The sequence below is a fragment of the Arachis hypogaea genome, chromosome 20 (genome assembly GCF_003086295.3).
Source record: "Arachis hypogaea cultivar Tifrunner chromosome 20, arahy.Tifrunner.gnm2.J5K5, whole genome shotgun sequence".
Classification (NCBI taxonomy): domain Eukaryota; kingdom Viridiplantae; phylum Streptophyta; class Magnoliopsida; order Fabales; family Fabaceae; genus Arachis; species Arachis hypogaea.
Window position 1 is genome coordinate 81277688 of NC_092055.1, and position 14372 is coordinate 81292059.

At 37.1% G+C, this 14372-nt stretch overlaps 1 protein-coding gene across 1 annotated transcript; it reads right to left on the minus strand.

Annotated features, from left to right (window-relative positions):
• Positions 1–2941: 2941 nt before the first annotated feature.
• On the minus strand, positions 2942–3807 carry LOC112783751 (hexokinase-1-like). Its single transcript, XM_025826802.3, has 4 exons — positions 3715–3807; positions 3417–3572; positions 3186–3284; positions 2942–3100 (listed from the first exon to the last, which is right to left on the minus strand). Exons 1-4 carry the CDS (start codon positions 3751–3753, stop codon positions 2957–2959), a joined length of 438 nt encoding a protein of 145 aa, XP_025682587.2. The 5' UTR covers positions 3754–3807; the 3' UTR covers positions 2942–2956.
• Positions 3808–14372: the final 10565 nt, after the last annotated feature.

Genomic DNA, 14372 nt, shown 5'->3' on the forward strand with positions numbered 1-14372 from the left:
AGTGTTAGCATCATCAACTTCCACCCATTTGGAAACATAACCACAGCTAACAATATATAAAAATAACCATTAGAATTTGGAAATGGACCCATGAAGTCAATGCCCCAAACATCAAAGATTTCACAGAAAAGTATATTTGTTGAGGCATCTCATCCCTCTTGATATATTACCAAATTTTTGGATGGGGGCAAGATTTACAAAATTCAGCAGCGTCTCTAAAAAGAGTAGGCCACCAGAATCCACAGTCCAAGATTTTTCTAGCAGTTCTTTGGGGCCAAAATGTCCTCCACTCTCAGATGAGTGACAGGCCTCTAAGATGGACTGGAATTCTGATTGAGGACACACCGTCTAATTACCTGATCAGCGCCACATCTCCATAAATATGGGTCATCCCATATATAATATTTAGACTCGCTTTTCAACTTGTCTCTTTGATGCTTAGAAAAGTTAGGAGGAAATGTGCGGCTAACTAGATAATTAGCTACAGGTGCATACCAGGGAGATACCTCAGATACTACTTCAGGTTATCAAATGGAAAATTATCATCTATAGGAGCAGAATCATCCTTAATGTGCTCAAGGCGATTAAGTGGTCTGCCACTAAATTCTGGTTACCACTCCTATCCTTTATTTCTAAATCAAATTCTTGTAATAGCAATATCCAACGTATGAGTCTTGGTTTGGACTCCATTTTAGATAATAGATACTTTAAAGCTGCATGGTCCGAATACACTACTACTCTAGTACCAAGTAAATAAGCTCGGAATTTATCCAGAGCAAAAACAATAGCAAGAAGCTCTTTCTCAGTAGTAGTATAATTGGACTGGGCAGCGTCTAAACTCTTAGACGCATAAGCAATAACAAAAGGATCCTTACCTTCGCGCTGAGCCACACTGCTCCTACTGCATGGTTGGAAGCATCGCACATGATTTCAAATGGCTGGCTCCAGTCTGGTCCTCTCGCAATTGGAGCTTGAGTCAGGGCGGCCTTCAGCTTATCAAACGCTTGCTTACAATCTTCACTGAACTCGAACTCAATATCCTTCTGTAGTATTGGATAAGGAAGTGCTACACTACAAGAAAAACACCATTCAGGTACACTTGAAAAGTGTAGCCAAAATGAAAAAAAATGATGCCTTAGCTACGGCTACGCTTTTTGGGCTACGGCTACGCTTTTTGGAGTGATTCCTATTCGGCCGTTGCTATTCTCAAAGGCTACGCTTTTCTGCACCAAGGGCTACGCTTTTGGCGTTTGGGAATAGGCTACGCTTTTCAAGTGATGCTGTCCAGGACCAAAGGCTACGCTTTTCAGCTTTCATTCTTCTAGAATAGGCTACGCTTTTCAACGCTACTGCATCACTTGTAAAGCGTAGCCACATTGTATACCACAGCTACTTTTTATAAGCGTAGCCTTAGGTCCTTCTTTTTTTTTTTTTAATATATACTATAGCTACTGTATATAAGTGTAGCCTTAGGTCTCTTTTTTTTTTTTGTATACTATAGCTACTATATATAAGTGTAGCCTTAGGTCTTTTTTTTTCCCCTATATATATATATATATCTAATAATTATTAATACAACATAATAGTTAATATGATTACATGTATAAATGAGTTGAATATTACAAAATAAAAATAAATACATAATTATACTAAATAATTTCTTTATATAATAAAAATTATCTCTAACCAAAATATATTTATAACATTGATCCAAAAGTACTAGAATGAAGTTAACTGTAAAAATTCATACATCTCAAACTAAAATAAGCATAGCCATATCAAAACCATAATATCACTTAGCCAATAAAAGTATCTTCTAATAAAAATCATTAGTCAACCATACATGTAAAGATTCTAAATAGCACTCTATCTTAGCCAATAAACCACAATAATAGCCAGCTTAATCTTCATTATTACTTAATCTTCATTGTTACCCTGCATAATTATATAGAAAAGTAATTAAAAAATATTCATAATGACATTCATAATTATAAAAATTAAATGGAACACGTAGACATAGTAAACCAAGAAAGCATATACTAAAAAAAATAACATGGTCACGGCAGAAGAGGTGAATTCAAGGAATTATGTATTATCTTGTTTCATTAAAACCATGAAAATCTACAGGTGTTTCTTTCTTCCATTTCCTTTAACACAATCCTAATATGTCCCTATAGCATTTTTCATGCACTAATTAACCAGACTTTCACACTTAAATTAGATATAGGAGAGGTAAAAAATTATCAAAAAATTAAGACATCATATAATGTTAGAAGAAGTGAATCAGCTTTATTATACCAAATTCAATTATAAATGAGTCATTGACTTTGGAGATTTGATACATTGAATTGTTCTATATGGACATAAATAGAAGAAATTATTAGCCCCTAAAAATGCTTAAAACTTAACACTAGATTAAGAAATACTCATAATTAAAAGCAGAAACTACCTGGTCAGCAATCATTTCAAGTCCCGTGCTTTGCATTAAAGACTTTACGCCCACGCCATCACCAAGTTTTTGACTAGCTGCTCGGAACTCTTCCATAGATTTATCAGGGTTTATCTGCCCCAAAAAAAGATTCAATAGAATGCGAGAAACGGTTTCACAAATAGAAACACATGAGAACTATTAGTTTAATATTCAATTCTGTTTCAATCAAAATGAGTACCTTGAGAGCATATAATGGTGACTCCACTCCTTAAACCGGAACAAGCCTACCACCTGTCAAATCCTAACGAGATTGTAGCATTACACTTCTGAAGTTTTATCCATATTGAAGAACTAGTAAACTAAACAATCAAGAGATTTTTCTTGGTCTCGTTAGGTACCTGAGCAAAAGAGTCGCTTAAGGAGTGAGCAGGGTCAGTTGAAACCACCATAGTAGAGTGCCCATGATTTGCAAATCTCACTGCAAGGGAGGCAGCACAACTTCTTGTAATACTTGAGTATAATTAACTAGCATGCATACCTGAGTATGAAAGGAACTCTCAACTTGGGGGGAACTGTATCTCCAAAAAAGTCAGCTTCTTCAACCATCTTCAATAAAGCTCTCCTTACAATGTCCCCCAAATACATACCAGAAATCAACTTATCAAATATCTAAGAACAATAGTGAAAGAATATTACAGAATTACACATGCTGGTTAAAGCTTTAAACCAATGACTATAACGTGATGATCTTGACCTGCTCTCCAGGGTTTAAGCTCTCAGCATCTAGAGCTACATCATATTCTGTTAGAGGAAGATGTGAGGATCGGAAATTACCCCACTCCATGTTTATAACCTGCAGTATTTGCATGTAATCAGAGCATGCTTTATACCAGCAAATGGTGACGCTAGCTCTAGTATGACAGCAAAGTAAAGATATTTCTAACATGCAAGACAATGACAGTCATAAATAGTATAACCTACTTACCATGCCTCCTGATTTCGGGAGAGGGCCATGCCATTTTGGAATAGCATTTGCACGTTCCACATATGCTGCATTTGTCCCTGTACCAAGGATCACAGCAGCAATGACATCCTGATTGTAGAATCTGCCTCCAGCTAGTGTTCCAATGGTATCATTAACCTAATGCAAAATCACCGAGTTAGTCTGGTGTACAGCCTTATTAGTCCAAACTTTCTATCAAACACAAACTTGAAACTATCATTCTCAAGTCCATATATTAAAAATTATTAATCAATCCTGAAGAGAGGTTAGTGGTACTGACTAGAGCTGAAACTCGCATATCCAAGCCAATTTTTTGCATCGACTTGGTTAGTTCTTCCACGACATCTTCCCCAACCTACAAATCAGAACATAAAGGGAAAGTTATTTAGGACAGGAACACATTGAGATGGAAACAGAGATAATTGACAATAAGAGCAGATTGAATCAGATTAGCCTCCTGCTTCTATTGGTGGTAAAATTTATCAAAACCTTCAGAAATTTTTAAGTGAAAGATAGCAAGGCTTTAATCTTAGCAAGTAACCTCAAACAAGAAAAGCTTATACCTTCCCTTCTTGTCAATTTTTGTTCAGTCAACTGTCAAATAAGAACACATTCAAATAATTAGAATAAAGCAACAAAATTTAGTTTAATGAGGAGAAATAAGCTACAAGACATGTCCTGAATATTAACTCACCTCCAAATCAACATATGAGGGATTTCTTCCTATTGATTTAAGAAATTTGTCAAGACCACTTGCATTTAGAGCTGCAATTTAAAGAATCAGACTTTATATATCAGTGTAACTGCAGCAATGCATAATGGATCCAACAAAGGACCTATTAATTTCTGTCTTATGTCAAATTAGACAGGAGAAAGATAGCACTGGGGTTTAAAAGAAGTTACCAGGGTCACACAAGGGAAGTTGGTCTTTGCCAGAGAAGAAGTTACCAACGGAGTCAACTATCATTCCGAGCTTCGCTTCAAGTTTCGCCATTCAACAACAACCACCAAATTTTGCTCCTGAAAAGGAAACACAATTTCGGACGAAGAAAATTATTAATCCTCAACATGCATTTGGATTCAGTATCAATGAATAAGCTACTGAAAAAACCAACCATGAACAAAAAGAGAAATGATACATATTGATATTCCTAGATATTGTAGTATAAAAAAACCTAAAAACAATCGAATTTCAATAAACTAAGTTGGCAAAGTATTGGCAAAGTATAGGGAAATGTTAAAAGAAAGCAGTTGACTTATGAATGATGAAATAACTCGCCCATCAACTACAAAATCAGACAAGTATAAAGAGTGATAATTGAAGGATCTTGCTTTGATGACATGGACTCTTGCATCGATAACTCCAACTTTCAAGAACAAGGTAATCAATTGTGTTATATTTTATGAAATGTGTGATAAATTACATGAAAAGTTCACTACTTCTTTCAAGACAAAAATTCAGAGTTTGAAGTCTCAAATAAGATCAATAAAAAAGAATGAAACTGCAGATGAATATTTGGCCAAGATCAGAGGTCTAGTTGATTTTTTGTTAGCTTTAGATTGTTCTTACCCTGAGGATGGATGATCATATCCAAGCGATTTTAGATGGACTCACAGAGGAGTATCATGTGTTCATTTCAGTTGTTATATCAAAATTGGGATCCTATACATTAATTGCATATCAAAATGAAAACACATAGCGACAGTGATGGGTTGGAAAAGCAGAAAATGAAGTTGAAGCTAATTTAAACATCAAATGAACCACACATAAATTTAAACTCAACCATAGTTTGATTCTTCATGCTTTTTTTTAGATAATATTTTCTCTTAATTGTGATGTGCCTTATTTTACAAGTATGAAGTTTTGTTTTACAGTAAAAAATTTCTCATCCCTAAGTGTTGCATTTTAATATCTTCAAGAACTTTGACAGGAAGATGTTCAAGAAACTAAATAAATAAATATAATAGCTATATAGCTTCCTCTCTTCAAGAGAAAAGCGTGCAATGTAAAATCACTTTAAGCGAAACCCAGAATTTGGAAGAATTCAGATTATTTCATTAAATAAGAAATATCAGAGTAAGTTTAGGCGATGGGTTCATTAATTTGTCAAATATATATACATCATTTAGTCCCAGTTTAACTGATATGTGATTTACTGCTTACACTAAAAACACAACAGAAACATGTTTTTCTTAATTTATTTATACAAAAATAAATAAAAACTTAAATTTTAAATTTACTAAAAATAAAAAATGTCTACCGCTATATAATATAAATAAAGATAACCAACTAATTCTTATCCATATTTTTTTTGTCTGTTTGTAGGTCTAAAACATTATGAATTTGACTGTAAGAGTTTGAGTAGTGGTTTGTAAGCTTCTCTTTCAACTAGCCTCCTTTTACTATGAATTCTAAGAATTAGCATATGAATTGCAGCATAAAAGACAAAGAAGATGATAAATGTCTAAAAATATTAACTTAGAAAACAAGCTTCCCTTTGTAGTACTTTCAAAGGGTTACCCTAAATAACTTTTGGTGCCATCAAACTTTGATTTAGAGTTGCTGTCAAGTGCAAAGAAGGACAAACTTCTGCAAATAATGGGGTAAAGACAACATTTAAATAACAAGAAGGCCATATATGAATAAAAACTTAGACACCAGAAAATACAATTGTTGTTAACATGAAATTTCAGTTGCTACATGTCAGAAATCTCAATGCCCTCTATTGACACTAGGCATTGTTGAAGGAGCTGCAATATAAAAAAACATAACAAAATACGTGTAGAAAGAAAGAGTTTTCAAGACTTTGTGAGAGAGATGATATGAAACTGAATTAGCCTATAGGTGACCTGTTTAATTAGGGGTTTCCATGGCCCGTACTGAACAGGATTTAGTTAGTTCGGATAATTCTAATACTTTATCAGGCCAATTTTAAAAATTCATTGCGACCCTAAACTAATAAATATTATATAACGTTTATATCAAAATATATTATTTTAAAATAAAAATAATGTTATATAATATAAAAATATAACATTTTACTATTATAAAACATAACTTCACCCAACCTAAAAATAATGAGTCAATTCGACAAAATCTTTTGGTTCCAGACTCTTGAATGCCCTATATTCAATATTGTAATTAAAAAAATTATAAATTCTTTAAAAAAAGAGCAAACTACATTTACTTGGTAATATTACATACAACAGTTTATTGTTTGGGACTAAAATCTTAGTTTATTATTTAAACTCCAAAAGGAGCTAAGTTTATCTACCAGGAACACCCCAAAGCCTAAACTCATTTATCAGTCCTTTTTTCTCTATGTAATACGATTGGATTTCATATATTAACTTGGTTGCTGTGCATTTGGACTTAAGTTTCTAACTTTCTATGCCTAGTGGCCTGAGCTTGTTACAACGAGGTTCTCATTTCTTATATTAATGCCTATGTTGGCTGCTTTAACTAGAGAAAAAACAAGTCAAGCAAAGTAACTAGTGCAGAGGAAAAATATTAGCAGCAAATAAAACTTCGAGACACATAGCTCCACCTGAAATAATTCAATTACACAAATATGCAAAGACATATAACTACAAAATCTAATTATAGATTAGCTACATTCAACATCATTTAGAGAATTTACATTATATGAATCCGCATTGAATCAATCAGTAACCACTTAAGAAAGACTGATCAACACAGTGGAAAAGCGAGGCCTGTGGGAGAAACTACAATGCATGTGTAAGATCAAAGCAGGTAAATCAACACAACTTCAGAGCAAAAATTTAGATGTAAAAAACTCTAAAGGGAGAACCTTGTATATGTGAGGGAACTAGCCTATACAGAAAGATATCCAAAATGGACTCAAAACAGGAAGCTTAAAACAGAAACTAACACCTAACTTACTATATAATATAGAATTGGAGGTTACAAACAAACTATTATTCCTAACTTCACCAGTAAATTAATGTATGCAGACATATGGGGACCATCACCAGTAAATTCAAGAAATGGTTTTTATTTTTATATTAGTTTTGTTGATGCATTTAGCAAATATACTAGTAGTATCTTTCTTTTGGTCAATAATCAGAAGCTTTTAAAGTCTTTAAACAATACAAATTGAGGATGGAGAAGTAATCAGGACACTCCATTTTAGCTCCACAATCTGATCATGGTGGGGAATTTACTTCTCAAGTTTTTACTACATTTTTAACATTAGAAGGTATTATTCATAGATTGTCATGCCCTTATATTCATCAACAATAAGGCAATGTTGAGAGAAAGCACAGACATATAAAGATAGGTCTATTTTCTAGAAGAAATGGAAGCTAAAAACAGAGAAACGGAAGCCAACTTATTCATTGAGAAAATTATTAACTGCATTTGGATTCAGTCTCACAAACAAAAATACAGAGAAAATAGACAAGCTGTATATTAAATCACAGTTCACAAACTCTAAAACACCACACATCTTCATCAACAACAGCATGCATGTTATCAAATTACAGTTCACAAACCCATATTTCACAGCTTGAAATCCCTAAATTAAAACCCCTAAAATCGGAACCCTAAGCCTCTGAAATTTCAGAACCAAATAGAAATCACTACATACCTATTCAATGATGTGAGCACAGAGAAGACGATGATGAGAAGCACGGAGATGACGATGGTGAGAGCAGCAGCAGCGACGATGCTGAGGGCGGCGCAGCGACGATCAGTGCAAGATGGCGAAGAGGAGCGACAGTCAGTGGTGCAGCAATGTGGAGAGTAGTGAGTGCAGGTGACTGGTGAGTGGGGGGCGACGACGGTCACTGGCGAGATTGAGAGGGTTTCTTCTTGTATGAGAGGGTCAATGATGAGAGTGAGAGGGTCAATGGCGAGAGCGACAGTGAGAGGGTCAATGGCGAGAGTGAAGAGAGTGAGTGGGGAGCGACGATCGACGGTGAGCTTTGGAGGCAGGGTTGCGAGGGTTTACGAAAGGGGATGAAGGTCGCGCTTTGGAGGTGATCAGTGAGATTTGGAGGGAGAGGGTCAACGGCGAGAGTGAAGAGAGTGAGTGGGGGGCGACGATCGACGGTGAGCTTTGGAGGCAGGGTTGCGAGGGTGTACGAAGTAGGTGCAGGCAAGGCAGGGTTGCGAGGATGAATGAAGGTGCGTTGTTCTTTGGAGGGAATGACAAAAATGAAAATTTTCACCAAGTGTGTATGTGACTTTGCTTTAAGGGAAAAGAGGGAAAAAATTCACTAAGTGTTAAAATTTTTGTTCTAGACACATTAGGCATCACTTTTAAAACGCACCCAAAACTTAATAAATAGGCTACTCTTTAAAAGCGTCTCCTTTGATACAAAAAATGAACCTATAGATATTAACCTACGGCTACGCTTTATAAGTGATTTCTAAAATACCTAAGGCTACACTTTTTAAATGATGCCACAATTGTGTATCCTTTTCTCATATAAAAAGGCAACACGGAGAAAAGCGTAGCCTATTCATAGAATAGGCTACGCTTTTCAAATGTAGCTTAAAAAAAGTGTGGTTGAATGGGTATTTTTCTTGTAGTGTACCTTACTAAAGTCCTTAATAAATCTCCTGTAAAAACCTGCATGGCCAAGGAACGAACGGACTTCCCTCACAGAAGAGGGGTAAGGTAAACTAGAAATAACACTCACCTTTGTTGGGTCTACAGAAATGCCATTATTAGATACCACATTTCCTAATACAATCCCTTGTTTTACCATAAAATGACATTTTTCAAAATTCAATACAAGGTTTGTATTAACACATCTATCTAATACTCTAGATAATCCATCTAAGAAAAGGCTAAAAGAATCACCATAAATGCTAAAATCATCCATAAAAACCTCCATACAGTCCTCAATAAGATCAGAGAAAAGACTTATCATACACCTTTGGAAAGTAGCTTGTGCATTGCATATGCCAAAGGGCATTCTCTTGTAAGCATAAGTCCCAAAAGGACATGTAAAAGTGGTTTTTTCCTGATCCTCAGGAGCTATATAAATCTGGAAATAACCTGTGTAACCATCTAAAAAGCAATAATGTGATTTACCTGACAGGTGATCCAGCATTTGATCAATAAATATAAGTGGGTAGTGATCCTTACGGATAGCTTGGTTGAGACGCCTGTAATCAATGCAGACTCTCCAAGCATTCTGAACTCTAGTTGCTATGAGCTCTCCATACTCAATCTTCACTGTAGTGATTCCAGACTTCTTGGTCACCACTTGTACTGGGCTAACCCATTCACTGTCTGAAATAGGATAGATGATACCTGCTTCCAATAGTTTGGTCACTTCCTTTTTGACAACTTCCAAGATGGTGGGATTCAATCTTCTTTGGGGTTGACGGACAGGTCTTGCTCCCTCTTCTAAAAATATTCTGTGCTCACATACTTGAGGGTTGATGCCTACTATGTCTGCCAAACTCCACCCAATTGCTTTGTTATGCATCCTCAGTACATCAAGTAACTGCTCTTCTTGTTGGGAAGTGAGTTCCCTTGCAATGATAACAGGGGACTTCTGCTCTTCTTCAAGATAAGCATATTTGAGATGTGGAGGAAGAGGTTTCAGTTCCAACTTCTGATCATGGGTAGGCTCTGGATTGTCTGGAGCTTGTGAAAATGCTGAGGTGCCCTCATTGTCAGTCGAGAGGGTCCCCACACTTGGACCTTGTCCAATGTGCCTCTCTTCTAACTCTTCCTTATGAACTTCAGCTACAGTTTCATCTATGACATCACACTGGAAGATGGAATAATCTTCTAGAGGATTGTTTATGATTCCATTCAGATTGAAGATTACTATGCGGCCATCTATTTCAAAAGAGTATGTTCCTGAAAAAGCATCCAATTTGAATTTTGATGTTTTCAGGAATGGTCTTCCAAGTAGGATTGATGATGGCTTATCTGAGTCATTATGGGGCATCTATAAGATATAAAAATCAGTAGGGAATGTAAGCCCTTTAATGTTCACCAAAACATCTTCAGCAACTCTAGCCACTGTAATGATGCTTTTATCTGCTAACACAAAACGAGCTGCCGACCTTTTTAAAGGAGGGAGCCTCAAAATATCACATATAGACAAAGGAATTATACTAACAGATGCTCCTAAATCACACATGCAATCATAAATTACTACTCCACCAATAGTACAACTAACTATACAAGGACCTGGGTCACTACACTTCTCAGGTAATCCTCCCATTAAAGCAGATATGGAACTACCTAAAGGAATAGTTTCTAATTCATGAATTTTGTCCTTATGTATACATAAATCTTTTAGAAACTTTGCATATTTAGGTACTTTTTGAATAACATCAAAAAGAGGAACGGTTACCTCAACCTTTTTGAATATTTCTACCATTTTGGGATCGGGTTCCAGCTGCTTCCTGGGCTTCCTTGCAAGTTGTGGAAATGGAATAGGAGTGGTGTTTTCTGCAGTGTCTGTGCCTCTTGGTGCTTCCTTCTGTGGTTGGGCTTCTTCTTTTTCAGTTATGTCCTGTATGTCTTCTTCCTCTTCAACATCTTCTATTTCTACTACCTCTTCAGCTGAGGTGTGGTCTGGTAAGCTTGGTTCCTCCTGATTCCTCTCCTGCAGTGTGTTTCCGGACCTTAGGGTGATGGCATTAATGCCCCCCTTCGGATTGAGTAATGGTTGAGAGGGAATTCCAGTGGAACTTGAAGGTTGGTTATTGGAATTTTGCATTGATCCAATCTGTGAGACAAGAGCTTGCAAAGTAGCGGTCAGACCATTCAGACTGGCATTAATGTTATTTTCCATGGTCTGTTGACTTCGCTCAAAAATTTTAGTAGCTCTTCATTAGGAGATGAAGAAGGATGAGTGAATTGAGAGCGGACGTAGCATTCCAACTTGTTTGACTTTCCTTCACCTAGCGAAGGATAACTAAACAGGACAACCTTCAATTGTCAATTAATCTTGAGAGCATTCCAACAATAATAGGGATTCCAACTAATAAATTCCTAGTCAAGGCTTTTATTTACACTATTCAAATTCACCAATTTAATTTCCTGTTTGCTCAATTCAACCCTTTTTGAAAACCTCTGATTAATAAAATAGCACACTTTTCTGCAACTCGTTGGGAGACGACCTGGAATTCATACTCCCAGTATTTTAAATTTCAATTTTCTGTGACACCTTTCTAAATTGAGCGGTGGATTTCTAGCGAGTTAAGAACTATACTTGCAACGTATATATTCTAATAATTTTTAATTCACCAATTTCTACCCGCATCAATCTTTGGCGCCGTTGTCGGGAGTTGCAATAGAGTGCTAAAGTTATTAATTAGAATTTATTTATTTGTATTTTATTTTATTTTGCTACTATGAGCTGCATGTTTCTTTCGCTAGATGATGCGTTCACTTCCTGATCCACGTTTGCCAGTATTCGATCCTGAGATTGAAAGAACCATCTCACGAATAAGGCGAGCTCGGCGTCGGTTAGTCCTCTCTGAGGGCGGATTTGAAATGCCATCTGAGGAAGAAACCAGCCCCCATTCTACTAATTCGGTTGATTTACGTACAGGTAACATGGCGGCAGCCAAAAGAGTTACCATCCAGGAAGAAGGAGCCCCTGATTTCACAATGCAACCGTTTCAAGCGCATCACCCAGCGGTGGCTACAGATTTTGAAATAAAGACCGCACTACTCAATTTGATGCCCAAGTTTCATGGCTTACCAGCTCAAGAGCCTATCAAGCACCTGAGAGATTTCCAGGCAGCCAGTTCTACTGTCAGGCGAGATGGTACAGATGAAACTTCAATTCTGCTAAAAGCTTTCCCGTTTTCTCTTGAGGGAAAAGCAAGAGAGTGGTACTACACTCAACCCTTAGCAAATGTATCCAGCTCGGATACGCTTAGAAAAGAGTTTTTGGAGAAATTCTTTCCATCTGAAGTTATTGATAAACTGAGGAAAGACATTTCCACGATTGTTCAAGATGACAACGAGACTCTCTTTGAATACTGGGAGTGCTTCAATAGTCTTCTGGAAGCATGCCCCCACCACATGATCGACAAGATAGTGTTACTTAGCTATATCACACAGGGCATGAGGCCCCAAGATAATACCACATTGGAAAGTGCTAGCAATGGGTTTATGAAGAAGTACAAAACCACTGATGAGGCATGGCAATTGATCAGCAACTTAGCTGAATCTACTAGGAACCACAGGCAGAAACAAGGCCGTTCAAAAGCCGTTGCAGAAGTATCCTCTAGCAGAGAGACTACTGCTCTAGCTCAGAGTATCTGTGAAATGACCAACTTGCTGAAGCAGATGCAATTGAATCAACAACAAGTTCAGCAAGCTCAACCTTCTCCAGCACAGCAAAGCCAACAGTTAGTCCCACAGAGAGTTTACGGAATTTGTGCTGATTATAGCCATTATACTGATGAATACCCGCAACTCCAACAGGAATACAACATGGTGGCATCCACTCATAACTTCTATGATCGCCCCAACCAAGGGTACAATCAAGGTGGAAATAATAACCATGGATGGCAGGACAATTCTAACCAGAATTGGAGGGACAATAATAACAGAGGAGGCAGAGATAATCAGGAAAATCAGAGGTGGAATAATAACAACAACAGGCAGCAGAACCAACCTTACAGAGCACCTCACCCGAGGTAGTCCCAAGGACCACAGAATACCCAACAGCAGACCTCTCAATTCACTCATCCTTCTTCATCTCCTAATGAAGAGCTACTAAAATTTTTTGAGCGAACTCAACAGACCATGGAAAATAACATTAATGCCAGTCTGAATGGTCTGACCGCTACTTTGCAAGCTCTTGTCTCACATATTGGATCAATGCAAAATTCCAATAACCAACCTTCAAGTTCCACTGGAATTCCCTCTCAACCATTACCTAATCCGAAGGGCGGCATTAATGCCATCACCCTAAGGTCCGAAACCACACTGCAGGAGAGGAATCAGGAAGAGCCAAGCCCACCAGAGCACGCCTCAGCTGAAGAGGTCGTAAAAATAGAAGATGTTGAAGAGGAAGAGGACATACAAGACATAACTGAAAAAGAAGAAGCCCAACCACAGGAGGAAGCACCAAGAGGCGCATACACTGCAGAAAACACCACTCCCATTCCATTTCCACAACTTGCAAGGAAGCCCAGGAAGCAGTTGGAACCCGATCCCAAAATGGTAGAAATATTCAAAAAGGTTGAGGTAACCGTTCTTCTTTTTTATGTTATTCAACAAGTACCTAAATATGCAAAGTTTTTAAAAGATTTATGTATACATAAGGACAAAATTCATGAATTAGAAACTATTCCTTTAGGTAGTTCCATATCTGCTTTAATGGGAGGATTACCTGAAAAGTGTAGTGACCCAGGTCCTTGTATAGTTAGTTGTACTATTGGTGGAGTAGTAATTTATGATTGCATGTGTGATTTAGGAGCGTGTGTTAGTATAATTCCTTTTCTATATATGATACTTTGAGGCTCCCTCCCTTAACAAGGTCGGCAGCTCGTTTTGTGTTAGCAGATAAAAGCATTATTACAGTGGCTGGAGTTGCTGAAGATGTTTTGGTGAACATTAAAGGGCTTACATTCCCCACTGATTTTCATATCTTGGAGATGCCCCATAATGACTCAGATAAGCCATCATCAATCCTACTTGGAAGACCATTCCTGAAGACTTCAAAATTCAAATTGGATGCTTTTTCAGGAACATACTCTTTTGAAATAGATGGCCGCATAGTAATCTTCAATCTGAATGGAGTCATAAACAACCCTCCAGAAGATCATTCCATCTTCCAGTGTGATGTCATAGATGAAACTGTAGCTGAAGTTCACAAGGAAGAGTTAGAAGAGAGGCACATTGGACAAGGTCCAAGTGTGGGGACCCTCTCGACTGACAATGAGGGCACCTCAGCATTTTCACAAGCTCCAGACAATCC